This window comes from Enhydra lutris, unplaced genomic scaffold (assembly GCF_002288905.1).
Source record: "Enhydra lutris kenyoni isolate GAN:26980312 unplaced genomic scaffold, ASM228890v2 scaffoldscaffold88, whole genome shotgun sequence".
NCBI classification, from domain to species: Eukaryota; Metazoa; Chordata; class Mammalia; order Carnivora; family Mustelidae; genus Enhydra; species Enhydra lutris.
The window spans coordinates 610,042-634,924 of record NW_019154172.1 but is presented as its reverse complement, the minus strand read 5'-3'; the positions used below and the strand labels follow the sequence as shown (position 1 = coordinate 634,924).

Sequence of the window (24,883 nt, the reverse complement as noted above, 5' to 3'; positions counted from 1 at the left end):
GAGAAAGACAATTATCATATTTTCTCCCTGATATAAGGAATTTGAGAGGTATCAAGGGGGCTTGGGGGTTAGGATAGGAAAAAATGAAACTAGATGGAATCAGGAGGGAGAGAAACCATAAGAGACTCTTAATCTCACAAAACAAGCTGAGAGTGGCTGGGCGGAGGGGGTAGGGAGAGGGTGGTTAGGTTTTGGACATTGGGGAAGGTATGCTTGATGGTGAGTAATGTGAAGTGTGTAAACCTGGCAATTCACAGACCTGTACCCCTGGGGCTAATAATACATTGTATGTTAATTAAAAAAATAAAAAATTTTAAAAAAATTAGAAAAATCCCAAATGCACAAGCTAACCTTAAACCTAAATAAAGGATCTGGAGAAAGAACAGCAAATAAAGCCTAAATCAAGCAGGAGAAGAGAAATAATAAATATTAGAGCAGAAATCAATGAAATAGAAACAAGAAGAACAGTAGAACAGATCAACAATACTGGAAGCTGGTTCTTTGAAAGAATTAATACAATCAATAAAACTCTGGCCAGACTTATGCAAAAGTAAAGAGAAAGGACCCAAATTAATAAAATCATGAATGAAAGGGAAGAAATCACGACCAATATCAAGGAACTAGAAACAATTATTAGAACTTATTACCACAGCTATATGCCAACAAATTAGGCAATCTGGAAGAAATAGATGCATTCCTGGCACTTATAAACTACCAAGACTGAAACAGGAAGAAACAGACAGTCTGAACAGACCAATAATCAGCAAAAAATTGAAAGAGTATTCAAAAACCTCCCAAAAATCCAGAGCCCAGGGCGAGATATTTTTCCAAGGGAATTCTACCAAACATTTTAAAAAAGAAATTATATCCATTCTACTGAAATTGTTCCCAAAAAGTTGAAATGGAAGGCAAATTTCCAAACCCCTTCTATGAGACCAGCATTACTCTGATCCCAAAACCAGACAAAGAGCCCCTCAAAAAGAAGAATTATAGACCAATATCCCTGATGAATATGGATGCCAAAACACTTAACAAGATACTAGCCAATACGATTCAACAGTACGTTAAAAGGATTATTCACCATGACCAGGTGGGGTACATTTCTGGGATGAAAGGATGGTTCAACATTTGCAAATCAATCAACATGATGGATCACATTAACAAAAGAAGAGACAAGAACCATATGATCCTCTTAATTGATGGAGAAACAAGCATTTGACAAAATACAGCATCCTTTGCTGATTAAAACTCTTCAGGGCACCTGGGTGGCTCAGTTGGTTGAGCGACTGCCTTAGGCTCAGGTCATGATTCCGGACTTCCAGGATCGAGTCCCGCATCAGGCTCCCAGCTCCTTGGGGAGTCTGCTTCTCCCTCTGACCTTCTCCTCTCTCATGCTCTCTCTCACTCATTCTCTCTCAAATAAATAAATAAAATCTTTAAAAAAGAAAAAACCTCTTCAAAATACAGGGATAGAGGCAACATACCTCAATATCATAAAAGCCATCTACTGCAGGGATTTTTGAAGACCTAATAACTGGTATGTGCATTGACCCACTGCATACACTGAAAAAGGATAGGAAATATATGATACATATCCTCATGCTTGAAATGTTTTCAATCTCACATAAAAATATGCACAATAATGAATTACATGTACGACAACCAATAAAGCCTCTGGAAGTTTCTCTTGGTCAGACATTATCAGGGAATGCATTTCAGAGGACATAGGGTTCATATTGGTGCTTGGAAAATTTTCCAAAGGTAAAGAGTAGAGGGGAGGATATTCTTAGAAGAAAATCAAGTACAAAAAAAAAAAAAAAAAAGGCCAGAAATAAAGAAAGAAGGGAAGGAAGGATGGAAGGCAGGAAGGAAAGAAGGAAGGAAGGATGGAAGGGAGGGAGGGAAGGAGGAAAGAGCAAAGGAAACATCTATTGCTTAGAGGAATAGGGTCAAAAATTGGGACTGGGAATGAGAAGGGGTGGATAATTCTCGGAGATGGGCTTTTGTCCCCAGACTAGTATGAGATGCTAATAATAGCAGGAGCAACAACATTCAAAATACTATCACTCTGGTATATTTAAGCTGACTAGTTCCATTTTCAGCAATCAGAATTTACCTGTCTCTCTGTTTGGTCATCTTTCACATACTGTCTTATGTTATCTATTAATGTGTAATGTGTCTGCATTATCTCTAGAGTGAAAGCTCTGAAGCACAAGACAGGGCTCTTACTACTTCTTGTATCCTGGACACAGTAAGTTCTTAGCAAATATCAAATTAGAGAGTCATGCCTATAGACACCTGAGCCAGGGAGAAATGGAGTGGCACTGGAAGGAGGCCCATGTCTGAGATCTGCCATGAAACTCACTGCACTTGGAAGTCTAGTAGGACGGTGGACCACTCAGGGACTTCAAGGTGGCTTACTTCAGGGAATGGGCAAAGCTAGATGCTGCTTTCATCCACTGAAAGTGTTAATTCAGGTGGGTCAGTCCCCAACAGCATGATGAACTTTGTTGTACTGAAAATGACTGGACTCTGAAACTTCAGGAGGCAAGCATTATGAGGAGTGGTCTGGGGGACCTGGAGAGGAAGCAGGGATGTTCGCCCAGAGAGGAACCTCCAAGAAGAGTCCTTAGCCCTTGGTTAGGGGTTGGGTAGTTGTTAGTTAACCCTAAAGAAACACATTTGAGATGCATAAAGTGTCAGAGTGCAGGCTTATGTGGTATGAGTCCAGCTGGGGAAAAGGAGCCACTGGTACAATAAGACAAGAGTTATTCTGCTCTCCCAGTGCTTAGTGTCCATGACAACTTTCTGAAGAGCAGGTAGGGTTCCTTTTGATACCTGACAAGGAGGAGAAGGGAAAAGGAAGGGTAGATAGTGGAAGGTGAAGGAAGTAAGGGAAGAAGGGGTCAGATCTCTGAAGCACCTAACTCAGGTGGTCCCAGGGTTCTGTTCTAATAGACTTCATACCATCTCCCACCTTCTCTATTGTCTATCCTTTTCTCTATTCTCATTGTACTACCCATACCATCTCTATTTCACTTACAAGGAATTTCCTCTCCCTTCAACCAAACTACATGTCAAAGACTGCTTCCCCCTGGTAGCCTTCCCAAATGAAGCAGGTAGACCCTGATAGTCATGTCCTGCTGGATTAGCTCCAGTAGCTTCTCCTCTGATATTGTCCCACTCTCCACACTGGTTAGGTCCTTATCTGTCATTGTGCAGCCCAACCTTGTTCTCCTTTGTCCTATGTATCACTTAAAGTCTTTGAAGACAGCCCCTATAATCAGAATTTTCTTCTATTTGCTCATCTTTTTCACTTATTCACCTGTTTCCTGAGTACCTATTGTGTGGTAGGCACTGAGAACACAGAGGCAAGAAAGACACTATTCCTACCACAGGAGTTTAAATAGGACCTTTTCACTTAGCTGGCATGTGTGCAGCAATTCTGAGAGAGATACCTCCAGAAGTGAGGGACCATATTTCAAAGAGACTGTTCCCACCCTAAGCATAGGCAAAATGTGCTGATATCAATTTTCATAAAAGATAAAGAAAATTTTTTCATGCTGCAGAAAGCTTTTCCTTGGGGTCTCCCAATAATTACATAAAAACTCCCCTTTGCATGAAGAGGTAGCAGGGTTTATGAATATCTTACTCTCCACACTTTCCTCAGCCTGATATGTAAGGTGAGGTACGCCCACCCATTTCTCTGTACTGTTTATGGAAGGGTGTTCCCAGAATCCTTAGGTGTGGATGGTGAACACAAGAGATTGAGATTTGAGCCACAGAACAAAAATGAGTGCGTTTTGTTTTTTCCCTATTTTTTGTTCTCCCAAAATACTCTATTTTAATGGCATATAGATTACTCCATTCTTAATGAGCATCTTCTTTATGTCAGGGACAGTATCAGGTCCTAGGAATTTAGAAGTGATGAAAGACAAGGTCCTGTCATCAAGGAATTGTGTAAAAAAGGTGATAGGACAAATATGTAGGTCACCTTGGTCATAAGCAGCTATAAAGACTGTGAGAAGTGTCTCTGACATTCAGAGTAGGGAGGACTCGGACGTGGCCTGTTGGACCAGGCAAGTCATCATGGAGGTGGTGGCCTTGAGCTGAGTGGTAGAAGGCATGGATGAAGAGAGGGGTTGGAAAGAAGGGTTTTCATCAGACTTGGGTGATATTGAACTTGGTCCTTCCCCATCAGTTCTAGAGAGATCTCCACAGTGATCAGATCCCTTTCAGTCCACAGAGACTTAGCCAGTGTACCCACTCCACTCAGGCCACACTGAAGGTCACAGTCTCTGTTCACTGATTTGCAAGGGTTTCCCTTTGGCCCACATCCTGCTGCATTCCACTGAGGAATTCAGACCTGGGAATTGTGAAACATCTGCATAAATAGTCCATGCACAGCTGCCCTCCAATAATATGTAGCTGGAAGGCTTCAGTGGAGGATGGATAAAAGGCCTCCAGACTCCTCCTCCTGGAATGATTTGTCCAAACATCCTTCTCTAGGGTGAGGCTACCTCTGGGTGAGGAAACACTTGCATGTCCCTCACTCAGATGTGGCCAAGGCAGGCCTGATCTCTCCTCTGCTTCTGCCCAGGGAGTAGATAAGCCAGGTAAGAGAGCTTCGGGGCAGGGAGAAGGGAAGGGAAGTGGTCCCTACAAAAGACCTCAAATGATTTAACATGGAAAAAAGTAATAGAAGTCAGAGTGTTAAAGAAGCAGAGAAGATATACCCAAGCTTAGGAATCTCAGGACAAAGTAAGACTGAATGAAGAAAAAGAGTAGAGATTCGTTATTCCTTTACATCTGACCGTGGTGGACCCTGGTCTGGGAAAGTAGACAGTCTGCCCAATTCAGCTGCACTTAGTTTAAGAAGAGGATTAAGTTAATAGCTTGGTTGTTGGTGAGTGGGTCCCCTGGGAGTTCCCACCATGGCTTACTCCTCAAATGTACCCACTCAGATCCATTTCTGTCCCTCCTAGGATGGATTTAGCAGACTGTAAATGCCAGCTCTATTTTGACAGATCCAGCCCATGGAGAAAAGAAACAGATAACTCAAGGACCTGACTTAATTGAATTCTCTTTTGCCTTCCAGCTTCCACTCGCTAGTCCACTGATGTCACAACAGAAGCAGGAATCCTGGGAGCCCCCTAGTGCTCCCAAATGCTCACCTCGACAGTGCCCAAACGCCTCCCTGGCTCCCTGCTCTGCTCCCTGCTGTGACCTCTGTTCAGGAGGCTACAATTCTGGTTCCCAAAAGCCCAGGGAGCAGAGCCCTGGCAGCTCTCAGAGGGCTCACCACAAGAAGCCCCGCTGCCTCAGTGGTGGCACAGTCTACCACATCAAAGAGGAGGAGTGCTGAGGTGACCAGCCCTAAGGAGAGGGACATAAGTATAGTGGCTCTCTCTCATCCACCTTTCTGAATTCACGATGCTGGGAAGCTCAGGCTTGCCCCCTCTATTTAGGGCTGGGAAACACTTCCTGGTCCCCATAAGCTGCACTCCTACTTCTGTCTTCTATGCACTCAGCTCAGCCAACAACGTGGAGTTGGAGCCCTGGCTGCTGTGAATCCCTGAGGTCACCTGAGGGGCAAAGGCTTCTACAGGTGGATGCTGCCCCTTCTTTCCTTCCAAGATGTTGACTGGTATTGCTTCAGAGACACATGGTTTGAGATTTCTGTCTCAGCATCCTTGTAGCCATCAACCTATGTCATTGCAGAATCCTTACATTGAAAACTTTTGTGTGACAAGCATGCTGAGCACCTACTCTATATTGTGCTCTGTGTTACCAGATATAATAGGAAATTTATCCCTGTTCTAGAAAAGCTTACAATCTCATGGGAGAAACAATGTACATTGTGTATTGAAATATGCAGACTAATAAATATAATTTTAAGTTGATTGACATACTTCTTTTTTTTTCTCACTTTGTGTGAACTCAAAAGGGGAAAAGAGTATAAAAGGTCAAGGACAGAAGGGAAAGACTCATCTTGATGGTATAGATCAGAAATGGTTTCCTTGGAAGGAGAACTCTGAAGCAGAGAGAACATATTGTTTGGGGAAGAACAACCTCCAGGGTAGGCAGCATTTCAACAGGGCTTTTAAAGATAAGCAGACTTTGGTGTTGGGGATGGAACAAGGATGAGGATCTTTCCAGGTAGAAATGATACTTTTCATGTGCAAGTGGGACACTTTTCCATGACATGGGTTTCAACTTGGCTAGACTGCCGGGAGTGAGATGATCATATGAAATAGCTCATAAGCCAGGTATGAAACTGCAACTCCCAAAGCACTATTGTCCTGGGGCGGAGAGGACCTGAGATAAAGCAGAGGTACCTGGCAGGGCTTGAGGCTCAACACGGTTGCATATCAGTATAAGTTCTAGGTAATAATTTTTAGTTGATTCTCATTTTCTGAGGGAAACTAAAAATATGTTTCTAACCGAGTCCAGCAGATTCTATTTCCCAGCCTCAGAGCAAAGAATCAGCCTGTCTATGATTCCCAAAACACAAGATGTCAATTTTCACATCTTAGCAATCCTTTTGATGGCTGGAACCTTGTTTTTGCCTCTGCTATGATCTATATCTCTATATAAGCATATATAGAGACCATAATTTTATATAATTATAATTTTGAATGTGTAATTTTTCTCACTATACAAATGCTGCACACCTGTATAAAGATGTTTTATTGTAAATAAGCATAAGGAAGATGATAAAAACCAACCAAAAATCTTTTTTTAAATTAATTAATTTATTTATTAACATATACTGTATTATTAGCCCCAGGGGTACAGATCTGTGAATCGCCAGGTTTACACACTTCACAGCACACACCAAAGCACATATCTTCCCCAAAGTCCATAACCCAACCACCCTCTCCCTAGCCCCCTCTCCCCAGCCACCCTCAATTTGTTTTGTGACATTCAGAGTCTCTTATGGTTTGTCTCCCTCATAATTCCATCTTGTTTCATTTATTCTTTTCCTACCCTCCAAACCCCCCATGTTGCTTCTCGACTTCCTCATATCAGGGAGATCATATGATAGTTGTCTTTCTCTGATTGACTTATTTCGCTAAGCATAATACTCTCTAGTTCCATCCATGTCGTCACAAATGGCAACATTTCATTTCTTTTGATGACTGCATAGTATTCCATTGTATATATATACCGCATCTTCTTTATCCAGTCATCTGTTCATGGACATCTAGGTTCTTTCCATAGTTTGGCTATTGTGGACATTGCTGCTGTAAACATTTGAGTGCACATGCCCCTTCAGATCACTACATTTGTATCTTTAGAAGACCAACCAAAAATCTTATCACCCTAAAATAACTACTAATAATTTCAGGATCTATTTCCAAACTTCATAAAAAAACACAAAATAGGATCATTTCAGAATACTTTGTAACCTGATGTTTTACTTAACAGTACAATGTTAATACACTTACGTGCTAATAAATATTGATCGACACTATTATAGTCCATCCTGTGAACGCACGATGATTTGTGTAGTTTCCTGATTTGGGGCACTTACATTGCTTCCACCTTTTTGCTGTCTAAATAACAGTAAAATAAACATTCTCATTGGTGATTATTCTTAGTAATTTTCCTAAGATAAATTTTTAGAATTGGAATTCTAAAATTGTCAAAGACTATGAAGACTTTTTTCAAACTCTCCTGGAAGATTGCATCTTAGAGGCAATGAAAATGTCTCCATTTAAGAAAATCATTTTGGAGGAAGGGATTTCTTTTGTTCAAGAGCAAGAGTGAGTACTATGTCAAAAAATTACTCTAGTTATGGGCACCTGGTGGTTCAGTCATTTAAGTGTCCAACTCTTGACCTCAGCTCAGGTCATGATCTTGGGGTCCTGGGACAGAGTCCTGCATGGGTTTCTGTGCTCATCAGGGAGTCTGCTTTAGATTCTTTTTCCTTCTCCCCTTGCTTCCCTCCACCACCACCACCACATGCACACTCTCCCTCTATCACTCAAATAAATAAATATTCTAAAAAATTACTCTAACTAAAGGAAAAAAAAAACACTTTCTGAGAAACTGGGAAAATATCTACCTATTTTACTGTCATGAAATCTATACTTTAAAAAAAATTAAATGCTTTCTCCTATTGAGGGAAAAAGGATGATATTTGTTGAATAAAGCAAGGCCTTATGAATTTTGACATACCATTGCTTGAAATTCCATACTTAGCTGATAAGCTTTAAATATCCTTGATTTTAGATGTTCAGTTATGTTTGTGTGAGAGAATTCTGGGGGAAAAATCTAATTTTTCCCTAAGAAAAAAAATCAATATTTGGTTGATTGTGCAAAGCTTAATATGTAAGAATGTCTTTTTTTCCTATTTTTTATTTCTGTTCTTTACTGAACATGTAGATTCACCAAATAACAATTTTAAAGAAAAGTTTTGACAGAAACAAATTTTCTTTGACAAGAGTACTATTTAATAATTGACCACCTCAGGTTCCCTAATCAGTACTTGGATTCCCTTCAATAATTGTTCACCTTATATATTATTGCATACTACACTATTTAGTCTGTATCAAATTGATTTTGAAACTTCTACATCAAAAAAACACAGTGATTTGATCATTAGTTTTCTTCATAAAGTCTGCATTTGACATCCTCACACTTTCAAAATATGTCTGTACATCATAAATGTCAATATTATGAGTGTCTTTTTTGGTGTGGTTTCAGTATGGTTTCATTTTAATATTGTACATTTACCTTTGTTTTATAATATGATTAAAAATGCAGACTTCACATTTTGTACAAAATGTCCTATATCCAAAATCTTACATTTATAGGGATAGTCGAAATAGGTAAGTGGCACCACCAGGGTTTTGTTTTGTTTTATTTTGCTTTTGTTTTGTTTTACTATATCTAACATCATACTTTTAACAAATGTCAAGTAGTTCTACATTTTTAACATTTTCTAATTAGAAAATTTCATTTTGACGTTTGATATTTAATATGCTTTTTTTGTCTAATTTTTTAAATGGTACTTCAATATTATATGGACTAAATGAAGAACATAGAATTTTTTTTTAGAAAGCAAGTTGTGAAATGTTTTAAGGTCCCTTAGTGACTTTGAAAGAGCCATGTTCAATTCACATGGGGAAACATGGGTAACTAATTCTATAGGACTCTGTCCTCACCAGTTTCCACTGCAGCCTTCCAGAAGGGACATTCTCACCTGGGAACTGAACTGAGCCCAGTGACCTCACACCCTCCCTCAGAGTGTCCTGCTTTCCTGGATCTCCGGTTGGAAGAAACATGTTCTCCCTAGCTTGGCCAATGGTCACCACTAGGGATGCCAGCCTAGCCCACACCCTGGGTCCAATACATTTTCAGCAGTTTCCTTTACAATGTTTGACAGACCCTCCTTTACTACATACTATATGCTCTATAATAAAGCACAAATAATAATAAAAAGTTATTGCCTTTACTTATTCTTGTCAAGCTGCCATTAATAAAATATGAAACCAAAATCATCCGAAGACAAAACAAATTTGTCGTGCTGATTTCATCTCTTATTTAGTGGCAAGTCAAGAAATGCTGCCTCAACTTGGCAAGTGAAGAAATAAGGTTTGAGTTACAGTATTTAAAGTTATAGAGGTAAACAATAGCAGCATGAAAAATAAAACATGTCTAAATAAGAGGAAGGGAGAGAAGGGATGACAAACATGAGCTATTCATTGTGCTTCATTAGGGAAGTGAATAGATACATCTAAAAGGACCCAAAGAAATAAGTGCATGCACAGATTATTCAGAATGAAACTTATTTTTTTCATATTACAACCTATCAGATTACCTGATTTTTAATTTTCATGTAATGTATTACATTATTTTATAAAATCACATCCTGTTTTTACATACATCTATGTGAGTCCTAGGCCAAACCTTCCTTAACAGAACAAGTACACATTCAGACCTCTGTCAGATGAAACCCTTTTCAAATCTTTGAAAACCCTGAGATCCTATGCAAGTTTCTGTGCCTTTCTATGCCTCAGTTTTCTCATCTAAAAATTAGGCAAAATAATAATATGTCCCTCTTGAAACTGTAGAAGGAATTATATATGATATTATAGGTGACATATTTTGATGTATTTAGCTCAATAAAAGTTAGTTGTAATTATACTTGGGATGCAATTAATTGTTTTTGAATATTTTATTTGAGAGAGAGAGCATGCTTGATCATGCACAAGTGCAGGTGGGGTCGGGGAGAGGGAGAAAGAGAATCCCAAGCAAACTCTGCTCTGAGCACGGAGCCCAAAGTGGGGCTCCATCCCACAACTCGGAGATGATGACCTGAGCTGAAATCAATAGTCAGACACTTAACCAACTGAGCCACGCAGGTAACCCATGTCGTGCACTTAATTTTTAAAATTGGCTTTTTAAATTCAGGATAGTCATAGATTTATAGGAAAGTTGCAAAGATGGTACAGAGAATTTCCCATGTTCCCTGCATCCACTTTCCCCTGTGGTTCAGCTCTTATATTAGCATGGTACAATTATTATCATTGAAGAATCAACATTGATATGTTATTATTAACTAAAGTCCGTAGCCATATTCTATTTGGGTTTCCTTAATTTTTACCAAATGTCTTTTTTGTGTTCTTGGATTCCAATCAGGGTACCATATTACATTCAGTTGTCTTGTCCATAGGATCCTTTTGACTGTGACAGTTTCTTAGACCTATCTTATTTTTGGTGACCTTGAGGGTTTTGAGGGGTGCCAGTTAGGTATTTTGTAGAATGTCTCTCAACTGAGATTTGTGTGGTGTTTTCCTCCTGCTTATAATGGGTTTACAGATCTGGGGGAGGAAGACAGATCACAGGGGTAAAGCCATTGTATCAGGGGTACGTGCTGTCAACACGCCATCACTGTCGAAATTGACTGACCATCTGGCTGTGGCAGTGTTTGCAGATTTTCCACCATAAAGGTGCTCTTTTTCTTTCCCTTAACATATTCTTCCCTTTGGAAGGAAGTCACTAAATGCAGCCCATTCAAAGAGGTAGGGACTTATATTCCACCTTCTTGAGGGGACACTACTATAAATTATTTGGGATTTTTCTGTAGAAAGATTTGTTTGTTCTCCTGTTTCTCTTTTCTTAAACTTTATCATTTATTAATATCAGTATTGACTCACAGATATTGGATATCTATTTATTTTATACTTTGGGTTGTAATCCAATGCTCTGCTTTCTATTTTGTTGTTCATACCCTTCCAGCTTTGGGATCCCTCTCAATCAGTTCCTGCATCCCTTTGACACACCTCCAGTGGTTTCTCTTTTAAACACTTCTTTGTTTTAGGGCACTATTTATTACATGATTCAGGCTTATTTTGCATAATCTTTGCTCCAGACCTAGATTCAGCTATTTGTTTTGTAAGCCCTGGTTTCTTTCTTTCTTTTTTTTTTTTTTTTAATTAAAAAAAAAATTTTTTTCCAGCATAACAGTTTTCCTTGTTTTTGCACCACACCCAGTGCTCCATGCAATCCGTGCCCTCTCCAATACCCACCACCTGGATCCCCCAACCTCCCACCCCCCACCACTTCAAACCCCTCAGATTGTTTTTTCAGAGTCCATAGTCTCTCATGGTTCACCTCCCCTTCCAATTTCCCCCAACTCCCTTCTCCTCTCTAACTCCCCTTGTCCTCCATGCTATTTGTTATGCTCCACAAATCAGTGAAACCATATAATTGACTCTCTCTGCTTGACTTATTTCACTCAGCATCATCTCTTCCAGTCCCGTCCATGTTGCTACAAAAGTTGGGTATTCATCCTTTCTGATGGAGGCATAATACTCCATAGTGTATATGGACCACATCTTCCTTGTCCATTTGTCCGTTGAAGGGCATCTTGATTCTTTCCACAGTTTGGTGACTGTGGCCATTGCTGCTATAAACATTGGGGTACAGATGGCCCTTCTTTTCACTACATCTGTATCTGTGGGGTAAATACCCAGTAGTGCAATTGCAGGGTCATAGGGAAGTTCTATTTTTAATTTCTTGAGGAATCTCCACACTGTTTTCAAAGTGGCTGCACCAACTTGCATTCCCACCAACAGTGTAAGAGGGTTCCCCTTTCTCCACATCCCCTCCAACACATGTTGTTTCCTGTCTTGCTAATTTTGGCCATTCTAAGTGGTGTAAGGTGGTATCTCAATGTGGTTTTGATTTGAATCTCCCTGATGGCTAGTGATGATGAACATTTTTTCATGTGTCTGATAGCCATTTGTATGTCTTCATTGGAGAAGTGTCTGTTCATATCTTCTGCCCATTTTTTGATATGATTGTCTGTTTTGTGTGTGTTGAGTTTGAGGAGTTCTTTATAGATCCTGGTTTCTTTTATTGGGGAACTGTATTGTAAACCAAGATCTGGGAGCTGATTTTTCATTGCTCCTGGGATGTCATTGCTTCCAGGTCTTCTCAATAGACAGAGCTTGGAAATATATATGTGTATATTAACCAGTGTCTGCACGCATACTTACAACTATTTCCATAGTTATCCATCTGTGTCTATAATAAGCTGAACATGAGTTCATATTGATGTCTGCAACTCTAATTCAATCATGGTTTATTCTAGGCTTTGTGAAAGGAGATTCAAATGGAGTAAGCAAGCTTAGCTAGGAGGCCATAGAGAAAGGAATTTATGTACATCCTCATGGGACAAACTAACTTTTTACCAGCTGTAAGCCCTCAGCTTGAACTTAACTCCCTCCTCACTATGACACCTAAATTATTCACATTCTTCCCTGCAAAGGAGCCAATGTGATTTGACAAGTTTCAATCCCTTACTTGCATATTAACCCAACCAACTCCAGTTAACCTGGTTTCAATCCCTGTTTTACAGAGAGGACATAAATGACAACTGTACTCATGATCTTTTGCTTTTATAAGTCTGCCCATTCTTGATCTTTCTCAGAACATGAATTAGGTTTCTACCTGAATCTGTCTCCAGAATTGCAATTCTAGTTGCCCAAATAAATGCCTGTTTGCTTAAATTATCAATGAATTCTTTCTTAGCCAACACCTCTTTCTTGCTATCTATAAACTCTCCATGAGAAATCTGGCTCCTGCCATCCGCCACACAATGACATATTTGTTTAATCCAAGTATCCAGATATGGTGTCTTCTATTTTGAAAACAAATTTTGAGATGCCTAGGAGTCAGTGCATGATAAATGAGCAATGTTTTCTTGCCTCTAAAGGCTATAAAGACTGCTGATTAAAGAGGAGAGAATGTTGAAGGCTGGATAAGGATGGGTCAGAGGAAAGACAGGACCTCCTCAGCATCAAGGGACTGAATTGAAATGGATGATCTTTCATGAGGACCTCCACCCACTAGAGATCATCGCCCAAACAGAGGCTCTGCTCACCTTCCTCTTCCCACAAACAAGCTTCCATTACATGTTTTGGGCATAAAGCATGAAGTCATGAACACCGACCAGTGTGGGGCTATAGACAGGAGAAACCACACTCCATACCTGGGCACAGGTTAGAACAGGTTTGGATTCTCCCTATGAACCAGAGTGGGTGAAGGCATAGAATCTTTTTCATGAAACTGCATGTGGAAAATCAGAAAGCAATGGGGGACAGGCTATGAGTCAATAAAAGGGCATAAATATTCAGTATGTGACCCACATAGTTACTCTACCTCACACTAATGATTAGTTCTGAACTTCTTGGCAGAGAGAATATATAGAAAGACAAATGCTCTAACATACATAGTTTTCAAGGGAAGTCTTGCACTTCTAACATTGATGTCTGAAGGAAATTGTTTGCAGTGGTCAGCTATATACTTAAAGTCATTGCTAGAACACAGCCACAGAAGAAAATGGCAAACCACTAATGTTTTGTCTCCCACTGAAAAAAGTGCATAGCATTAAAATGAGACGCTGCTTATGAAATGACAGAAAGGGTCAGCCAAGGAAAAGGCAGATGCCTAAAAGCAGAAGATCTTCCAGTTCTAGTAAGAACTTGGTTCACCAGGGATAGAATTCACCTGTCTGTAAAATGTGACCAACAAAATAACCTTCATTCTTCATGTTGGTATGAGATAAGATAAAGGAGCCTAGATAAATGTGTTGTTTACTGCTTTGTTCATCCCCTGCTCAGGCGTTATCTAACACCTGACCAGTATAGGATCCCCTCAACACCCACGCCCACACACACAGTCTAACTTCTACACTTCTCTACTTAGCATCTGCCATCCCCCCCCTTGGAGCTTTGGCAGGCCCTCTCTACATGTGCCTTTAGTTGTCTTCATTATTCTGATTGAAAGTTCTGGAATTTCTACCCTTATCTCTGACAGGTTCTTTCTGTTTTGTTTTGATTGCCACAGGACAAGAAGTGATTGACACACCCTAAACCCCATGCAAACTCAGTCCCTGCCTGGATCAAGCATTAACTATACTGGTTTCTCTGGTACATAGTTTGCTCTCATAGGTTTTGGGTGAGTGAATTGTAGGGAAATTTCCCCATTATAGCTTAATATAATAGCCTTGATATATGAAAATTATTTCCCAAATATTTGACTGGAATCTACCTTAAATTCTTGCCTGATCCATCTCAGTATCCATTGTCACAGCTACAACCCCAACCCATGCAAGGCCCATGGGATTTCTGTAGAAGGTGGTGGTAGTCCTTAGGGTGAGACAGGAAGAAGTTTGTGAAATCAGCTTTCCCAAGTCACTGACACATTTTCTTGGCATTCACAAATCTTTGAAGAAATAAAAATATAGATCCTCATCACTGAGGGGCATTGAACTAGCCAAATGATTAATAATAATGATAAAGTATTATAAATATTATAACAACAAAAGACAATGAACTAGCCAAATAACAACAATTAATTATTATGTAAATAGTATAACAAAGGATGATGAACTAACCAAATAATAATTATTATCATAAATATTATAACAACAATAACACAAAGAGCAATGTCAGCAATTTGTATTTACACAGAGCTTACTGTGGAGGAACACTCTTCTATCACTGTACACATGTTACTCATTTAATCCTCACAACAGCTTTATTAAATAGATACAATTTTTATCACCATTATAGATAAGCAGTCAAGGCACAGAGAAAACAAGTGACAAGCCTAATGTTGTACAACCACTAAGTAAGGGAACTTGGAATTAAAAGCCAGGTGATCTGAGTGCAGACACTTAGCTCTGATACTGTGCCCCCAAGAAGGCAGCGTTGGAATGAATAGGTTCTCTTGCTATCTATGTCCCTCACCTCCCCAACCAACCTCAAGCATAAACACTGAGTTGGAAATCAATTGACCTTATATTAGTCCTAATTCTGCCACTATTTTCACTTTATGAATTGAGTAAAATGAGTTATCTGAATCTTCAACTCTCATTTGTGGAAGGAAGGCATATAACCAAGGTAAATGGCATATTTCATTATTAATCAATCCACTCATTCAACAAGTAATTAAGTGCCAACTATATGTCAAGAACTGCTTTTTTGAGGCCTTCTCATTATTTCTTTACTCTCTGATGCATGCTTTTATTAAAGAAAAATTTCTAGAGGTGCCTGGGTAGCTCAGTGGGTTAAAGACCCTGCCTTCGGCTTGGGTCATGATCCCGGGGTCCTGGGATCGAGCCCCACATCGGGCTCTCTGCTCAGCGGGGTGCCTGCTTCCCCCTCTCTCTCTGCCTGCCTCTCTGCCTACTTGTAATTTCTGTCTGTCAAATAAAAAATCTTTAAAGAAAAGAAAAGAAAAGAAAAATTTCTAATAAAGATATCAGTCTAGAAAGAAATGGGTTGCTTTGTGAGCTAGTGAGTTCTCCAACTAAAAGTGTTTCAGTTTAGCACAGAAAGCTCATCATTAGACATATGGGAGGGGGTATGGAACCACCAGGTAGAAAACTACACCAGATGTTTGCTAAGACCCCTCCAAGGCTGAATGATTTTCTGAGTTGTCTGTAATCCTTACACCTTTTAACTATCTATGAAGAACCCTGGAAGAGCTTGGAGGAATGTCAAAGTCTGTGGAAATAGTACTAGAATCTTCTGTGTACTGGATATAATTCTGTGGTACTACCAGAACACTCTAGGACTATAGTTCCCAAACTAGTAGAATCCCCTGTCAATTTAAACATGCAAATTCTTAGGATTCAGTCCATGGAGATTATGACGTAATACGTCTTTTTTTTTTTTAAGATTTTATTTATTTATTTGACAGACAGAGATCACAAGTAGGGAGAGGCAGGCAGAGAGAGAGAGAGGGAGGGAGGCAGGCTCCCTGCTGAGAAGAGAGCCCAATGGGGGGGTTCGATCCCAGGACCCTGGGATCATGACCTGAGCTGAAGGCAGAGGCTTTAACCCTCTGAGCCACCCAGGCGCTCTGACATAATAGGTCTTAATTGGGGACAGGAATCTGATTTTTAAAGTGTTTTTCAGATGGTACAACCAGGCTTAGAGTCCTTGATCTATAACAGCACTCAGAGCAAGACTGAAAGAATAGTTTCCTTGTTTCATGTAATCCTTGCTGGATTAGCTCTATTGCTCTAGAACTGAGTGACTATGTGATCTGCACCTGCACTTAAACTCTCTAGTGCTCAACTTTTCCGTATGTGTTCATATCCACCCAACAGGGTTGTTGACAGGAGAAAACAAAACATCTGAAATGTAGTACAAATTTTTGGGGGAGGGGAGGTGGGTGACCACTCTCTTCAAAAGTATAAAAGGCTGAGAAGTATAGGTTCACAGAATGACAGAGCAGAAGGTCCTGATGTCATAGGTGAAAGTGCAGGCCCAAAAAGTCTGAGGAACTTACCTAAGTCTTCTTAATGCCTGCCTCCTATGTTCATATTTTATAGCACTGGTCTTCCTGGGTAGGAATAACACTACTGATCCAACTGGAAGCAAGCTGTACAGTTTCATAGTCCCTGTCTTTCTCTGAAGATTCTGAAGACGTGTTAATTGCAGGACAAAGTATATAGTCTATTGAGTTATCTTCCCTTGGCACAGTGGAGAAAATGATAGTGTAGTCATTAGCATGGCATTGTGTTGAGTCAGAGATATTATCAGTACAAGCAGTCTTTTAGAATGGGAGGATGATGGAGCCAAAGGCCTGTCCTGCTCACTCTGCTGGGAGGAACCCACCTCTAACATCAGAAGAGAGGAATGAAGTTACATAGGAATAAGAAAGCTCTGACATTATAGGCTGTGGGGTCTTATTTCTTAGAAGATTTAGAAATATCTTCTTGGGATCAGTGTCTAGAGGGAGAGGATAGGCAAAGTGTCCTCTCTCCATCCCTTCCTATCTTAGAACTGAAAGGTATTGTTTGATAGTGACATTTGTAGACACAAGACACAACATAATTTTTTAGCTATTGCCCCACTCACTGAGGTCAGTTGAGGGTCCAGGGTGGAGCCTGGGATTGAAAGAAGGAATCCTTAGGTTTGTTATGTGGTAGAAGGATCCTCACAGTTATGAAGGACAATAGCTCAGGAAGTCACCCAGGTTTAATGTGATCTGGCAGCCCTGAACATGAACTCTCATCATTAAGTCAGAGATCAAGAAAAAAACAACAAAGGCTAACACTCATTCCACAAATGGAGACCCTGAGGCCCAGAAGAAGCAAATGACCCATGGCTGGTTAGTGTCAGGACTGGGCCTGTGCTATAAGGATGACCTGCTACTTCAATCCAAGGGATTTTTCTGCAGTTGGATACATTACAGACAATAAGGGCGGTACTGCCAGAACAGATGATATTGTTGTGTATCCCCCCCAGTCTCACAGGAACAGGACACAGAAGCTGGGAAATTCTTGGGACAACAGTGAATAATTATAACACTTATATTATAACTACAGCTTACAGAACACTTACTCAGTGCTGGGCATGGTGTTGATTTCTTTCCTCATTTGTTTTAATCATCACATTATACATGGTGGGCCTATGTCTCTAGCCTACACTATACAGACAAGGGAGGGTGACTGGCTTTTGAGGCCACCTCATGTAAGTGATGGGAATGTGTTATGTTGAGTTGGTCTTGTCTTCTTTCTTTTATCCACTAGTTGGGATGGATTAAGACCCATAGGGTCAGGTCACTGAATGCAGATCATGACTGTTCCTCCCACTGCAAGAGAAGTACAAGCTGTGTCAGTCCTTCAACAGGTCAGGTATAAGTCCCATTGCCTCGAAGCAGATGAAAGACCTCAATGTGAGACAGGAATCCATCAAAATCCTAGAGGAGAACACAGGCAGTAACCTCTGTGACCTCAGCTGCAACAACTTCTTGCTAGACACATCTCCAAAGGCAAGGGAAAAAAGGCAAAAATGAACTATTGGGACTTTATTAAGATAAAAAGCTTTTGCACAGAAAGGAAATAGTTGACAAAACAAAAAGACAACAACAGAACAGGAGAAGAATTTGCAAATATCTTATCAGATAAAGGGCTAATATCCAAAGTCTAAAAAGAACTTACCAAACTCAACATCCAAAGAACAAAATAATCCAATCAACAAATGGGCAGATGATATAAATAGGCATCTCTCCAAAAAGACATGCAAATGACCAACAGACACATGAAAAAGTACTCAGCATCACTCGGCACCAGGGAAATACAAATCAAAACCTCAATAAGATACCACCTCACACTGATTAGAATGGCTAAATTTAACAAACCAGGAAATGACAGTTGTTGGTGAGGACGCGGGGAAGGGGGAATGCTCTTACACTATGGTGGGTGTAGCTGGTGCAGCCACTCTGGAAAACAGTATGGAGTTTCCTCAAGAAGTTGAAAACAGAGATACCTTATGACCCAACAATTGCACTAATAGATGTTTACCCCACCATTTGTATTATCCCATATAAATGTAGTGATCTGAAGGGGCACTTGCACCACAATGTTCATAGAAGCAGTGTCCACTATAGTTAAACTGTGGAAAGAGCCCAGATCTTCATCAACAGATGAATGGACAAAGATAATGTGATAATATATATCATGGCATACCAGTCAGTCATCAAAAAATGAGGTCTTGCCATTTTCAATGGTGTGGATGGAACTAGACGGTATTATGTTAAGTGAAATAAGTCAATCAGAGAAAGACAATTTCATATGATCTCACCCATGTGTGGAATTTAAAAAACAAAACAGAGGAGATTTTGGGAAAGGAGGGAAAAATAAAACAAGACAAAATCAGGGACGCCTGGGTGGCTCAGTGGGTTAAGCCTCTGCCTTCGGCTCAGGTCATGGTCTCAGGGATCTGGGATCAAGTTCCACATCAGGCTCTCTGCTCAGTGGGGAGCCTGCTTCCCCTCTCTCTCTGCCTGCCTCTCTGCCTACTTGTGATCTCTCTCTCTCTGTCAAATAAGTAAATAAAAATCTTTAAATTAAAAAAAAAGAAATTGTTAAAAAAAGAAAAAGACAAAATCAGAGAGGGAGACAAACCATAAGAGACTCTTAACCATGGGAAACAAACTGAGGGTTGCTGGAGGGGACAAGAGAGGGGGGATGGGGTAACTGGATGATGGACATTTAAGGAGGGTACATGATGTAATGAACACTGCTATGTAAGACTGATGAATCACTGAACTCTACTTCTGAAACTAATAATATACCATAAGTTAATTAATTGAATTTAAATAAAAAAGAAAAGAAAAAAATTCCATTGCCCTTGGGAGGACCATGAGTCCTCTCCCAGTGCAGTTTACCAGGGTCAAACCCACATGTCTGCTTGCACATTGGGATTTTGACCCACAGGAGGATTGTTCAAAGGTCTGACTACTTGGACAGAAGGAAGATCCTTGTTTTCCTTTCTTTCATCAGTTGGGAATTAGTGTGATAAAAATCTCATGCATGCCAATGCTGCCCTCACCCTTCTATTAAGTGGCACACCTAGACAGACAGGAATCCATAGCATGCTTGAATGCCAAGTAGGCAGGAAGCTGTGGAAGTGTTTGGGCAGGTAAGTACAGAATCCAGGAATGCATGGGCTGTATGCAGACTGGATTCAGCATAGTAAAGGCCCTCCAATCACCTTCCAACTGGTCTATTTGTCTACAAGTACATTAGTAAGAACTCACTCAAGTCTAGATCTGATCCACACATCAAACTTGTATCCTGGCCATTCACAATGGACTTCAGCACCTTGAGTAACCAAATCACCACACCTAAGGCCACCTGAGCTGAATGATCTTGCTAAAATATAAATCTCATCAGGTTATTCCTTTGCTTAAGTGGTCAAGGATACCCCAACTGTCCCTGGTCAAACCTTTTAAAGCATCATGATTCTGTTTTCAAGTTAAATGGAATATATATGTTCGATACATAAAGCAGTCAAATTATAATAGGAGTGAAATGGAAGGCCCAGAGTATTGTCTGCTTAGCCTCCCCATCCCAGGCAGCCTAAATAGTCAAGAACTAAGGATTTATGGTATTTTAAAGTATGACTCAAAATTTTTAGGGCCTCCCATGTGATGATGGGGGATGATGTTGGGAAAAAGAAGGAAATTAAAGTGTATTTCCAACCTACTATCTGTCAAACATTACTGCATTGTCACAGTAAAATAACTCTATGAATTTCTTATTGTTAATTCCACTTTTTAATTTAATTTAGTTTAATTTAATTTAATTTTATTATTTAGTTTATTTTATTATTTTAGTTTATTTCTTCATTTTATTTTATTTTTGTTAATCCCATTTTAAAGATTAAAAAAAGGCTCAAAAACATTAAATAACCTACCCATGGTTCAGATGTCAGTACCACGACTCCAAGACCCATCTTCCAGGCTCCATGCCATGTTAAGACATGGAGCTGATATGATAGACAATGGAAGGAGCTGGGGAAGGCAGCTGGAAGGACAGCTACACAGATTAGCTCATACTGCCCAGAGGGATGACTCTTAGAAGAATGATGTTTGAATATCCCTGACAACAGGGTTCCAAGGAATATAATTTGGAAGCCATTAATCTACAGGCTAAAGTACATAACCCAAAAAGTAAAGTTCTTAATATTCTGGACTCTCCCTTCCTTTCTGCCCAGCTAGTGTCCCAACACTATGCTCTTACCAAATATTATGCCCACTTTTTTTCCAGAAAAGATCATGCCCCTATACATTCCCATGCCTCCACCTGTGCTCTTCTTCCCTCTGTCTAGTTATCCTTCACCTTCTGGCTGATGGCCACTCTGTTCCTGAGCCTCAGTCTTTTTTAATCTGTAAAATGGGATTAACAATAAGAAACTCATAGAGCTGATGTATTGTGATAGTGCAAATAACATGTTTGTGGATGGGAGTTTGAGAATAAATTTTAATTCCCTGTATTTTCCTTGTATTATCCCACTTGCATCTTTTTTTAAAAAGGTTATATTTATTTATCAGAGAAAGAGAAATAGTGAGAGAGATATCACAAGCAGGGGGAGCAGCAGAGGCAGAGGAAGAAGCAGGGTCCCCACTGAGCAAGGAGCCTGGTGCAGGTCTTGATCCCAGGACCCCAGGATCATGACCTGAGCCGAAAGCAGATGGTTAATGGACTGAGCCACCTAGGCGTCCCCCACTTGCATCTTAAGACAAAGAAGTATCTTAATCTGCTCTAAATTCACAAATCCACATAACCATCATTCAGCAAATAAATGTCCTTAAAGCGATATTTGCAAAGTTACTATAAGAAAGGAATTTCTGTTGGGATAAATAATTTTTTTCATTGAACCAGTAGTTCATTGAGGTACTGGATCAATACAATAGAACAATGTTTTACAACTTTTAAAAATCATTTGTAATATTTTAGTTGAGGCCATGCAGGGAAGGAGCATAACTTTGCCTATCTCTTCTGATCTGGGCTTTAGGAGCTCACACTCACAGCTAGGAGAGGCACAATTAGGTGAATCACATACATGCATAATGTTCTGCTTTGGTGCAACAAGGCAAGAAGTTAAGTAAGTAATTTCCTTTGACAACTGGAATTGACTAAATAGATTATATGGAGTTGCTACCTCATAGTGTGACGTGACTTACCTTCAAATATTCCACATCCTCATATAGTCACCAGCTGCCTCTGCTTTGTTGAATTCATCCCCACCCCAACCTCCAGATAAAATATGTTTAGGGAAAAGCAAAAACCAGGAAAGGCAGCACTTGGGCTGAGTGTTAGCTCCTTGGAGGTCTGATGCTCATAAATGCAAATATAGATTTGATTATATACTGAAATCATCTGGTCAGTCTCCTCTGAAACCCAGAGTTAGTAGCAGAGCCAGAACTGGAGCTCTGTCTGACTCCCCTGCAAAGTTCTTGAGGCTGGTTAATATGAGCAACTCCACCCTGAGAGTACCACCCAAACTTGTGCTTACTGCTGGCCTGGCCTCCCAAACTTCTCTCTCTCAAGGTGTGAAAGGAGGGAGACCTTTGTCCCAACCACAAATAACTCATTAATTCAACAAATATTTTTTGAGCACTTCAAGATGTCAGGCACTGTGCAGGTGCTAAGAACATGGAGATTTCATTCTATCCAGGATGAGCGATACTGAAAAATAAATACAAGTGTGGTATTATAGGAATATGGGACACCATGACAACATTTCGCAGGAAAAACTAATATAACCAAAACTGAACATATAAAGTACATACAAAATAGCAGGAACAGGTGTTAGAAAAGAAATGAGGTTGTTCCTCTTCTAAAAGGAGAGCGTAAGGATGGTTGCAGATATAAGTAGGCTTAAAGACCTGGTAATGAGAAGTAGAAGTGTCTCATATTTGACGGCTACTCTCTGCCCCTTGGAATAGAAGTAGTATTATTTACTTACTTACTTACTATTTTTAGTATCATCTATTTAGAGACATCTATTTAGAGACAGACCTGGAAAGTTCCAGGAAAGAGAAAAGGCATGGTGTGTGTGGGGGGGAGGGTAGTAAACACAGAGAAGTATATGGAATCACTGAGTCATGTTTGGGCTCAGTCTGGATGGAAGGTTAAGATCTTATGATGGTGCCAACCTGACAAAGTGTCTTTTTTAATTTTGTTTTTGCATTTGTAACAGCTAGGCATAGCAGGGAAGAATCAACCAGAGTTGGGGTTTTGTCAGTCAAGGGTATTAATAAGCCAAAGGAGCAAGAAAATTTGTTTTATTGGTAAAAAAAAAAAAAAGTGGTTGAAATGATAAACTTGCAAAATGAGAGGGAAGTGTCATGAAGAAGTTATCTGGCAGGCAGAGAGTTGGTAGATTCCAGTGGACATGACCAGGCAGGTTGAAAAGAAGGGACTAAAGTAAAAAAAGGGTGCCTAGCTACCAGTTCAGACACTGCACTACTTTGAGCATCTCCTTTGTCCTCTCTGGCACTCAGTTCCTCATCAATGTGTAGAATACAGGTACTGGGCTAAGATTCTTTACAGCAGGGCCTTTTATCCATGATGCTATCTTGTTAGTCAATGTCTTATACATTCTAGGATCTGAATCAGTAGTGACCCAGGGGTGCTGAGATTATTGATTCCAAATGGTTATAGAACCTACAGAAACTCCCACCTGTGTCCTAGGTTGATCCGACACTTGTGACTTTAGATTTTCGTCTAAAGCTTGCATTGGATTCCTACAGAAACCCTAAGTTCAGTCCCAAGCATAGCCATTGTAAATTCCCTAGTAAATCATGATCTTCTTATTTTTATGGAAATACTTCAAGTTTTACAGAGGGAAGGAATGCTCTGGGAAGATACTCATGAAGATCCAGTAGCAATCTGGTGTGATAAAGTGGCAGAATGACAGAGAAACACAGGAATGTGGGAAGTTGCTGTCATAACCACCTGGTTGGGAAGAGCTTTCACATTATTGTGGCTCATTCCCTTGAGTTGGGTGCAGGATGTGTATAAAAGGCCTTCTCACTTCATTTGACCTATCCATTGCTTGCCTGACATTGGGAAAACAAGGTAAGTGTCCTTACTGATTTGATGGCAGTTGGGGGATAGCTGGGATTGCCACACCTCAGCTGAATGGGACAAGCCACTCCAGGATGGAGAGAATGGGAACTAACTGGTAATTGCAGGAAGGTCAGGCTAAAGGAAATCATCAGTTGGGTCAGAAGTAGCCATCTCAGAAGGGATGAATGTTAACTGAGGTTGGGGTTGGAGTAGAGGAAGCTAGTTTGTAGGACAAGAGACACCCAAACAGGGTCAAAAAATACAACTGAAGGCAGAGCCCATGATGTAAGAAAGAAAAAAAGAAAAAAAGATGAAAAAGGCGGGTGATATAACCATGGACTCAGGCTAACCATGTAGTTTCTAGAATGTCTAAATTAGAGTACATCATAAAAATAATTTGAAACTTTCCAAACTATGCAACTTGCTGCCTTGGAAGTCAGGAGTCTTGGGAGGATCAGGATGGGTAGGAGAAGGCATTACCAAATTTGCACTGACCCCCTGCCTGATTTCTCCTATGCCAGGAAATTAGGTTTCTCCACTGTAAAGCTATGGGTCCTGGAGGCATAGAATCAGTTACAGAACTTCAGATTCTGGAGAAAAATGGTGATACAATAAAGTTTATAGTCACTGAACTTTCAAAATATCTGCTTTGTTTTTTAGAGTAACTGAACTTTCTTTAAGATGTCCTGCCAGCAAAACCAGCAGAGGTGCAAGCTCCCTGTCAAGTGCCTCCCCAAGTGTTCACCCAAGTGGCCACCTCAAGCCCCACAGGCCCCACAGACCCCACAGGCTTCCCAGGGCCTGCAGGCCTCTGCTCCTTGCCCAGCTCCCTACCCAGCTGCCTGCCCCCCACCTGCTCCCTCTTGCTGTGTCCCCAATTGCTGTATCACTGGCTTCGGAAGCTGCTGCTCTCTGGGGTATCATGGGTTTCCAGAAGTCTGTCTAGGCCAGCCCCAGCCTTCCAGCTGGGAGAGGGAGTCCTCTGGG

General features: G+C 40.3%; 1 protein-coding gene across 1 annotated transcript in view; it reads left to right on the top strand.

Moving 5' to 3' along the window:
• The first annotated feature begins 5,119 nt into the window (after nt 1-5,119).
• LOC111161986 (late cornified envelope 6A) overlaps nt 5,120-24,883 on the top strand; it is a 37,135-nt gene continuing 17,371 nt past the window's right edge. Inside the window, 1 exon segment of the mRNA XM_022526114.1 lies at nt 5,120-5,366. Coding sequence (XP_022381822.1) covers nt 5,120-5,366 — 247 coding nt within the window.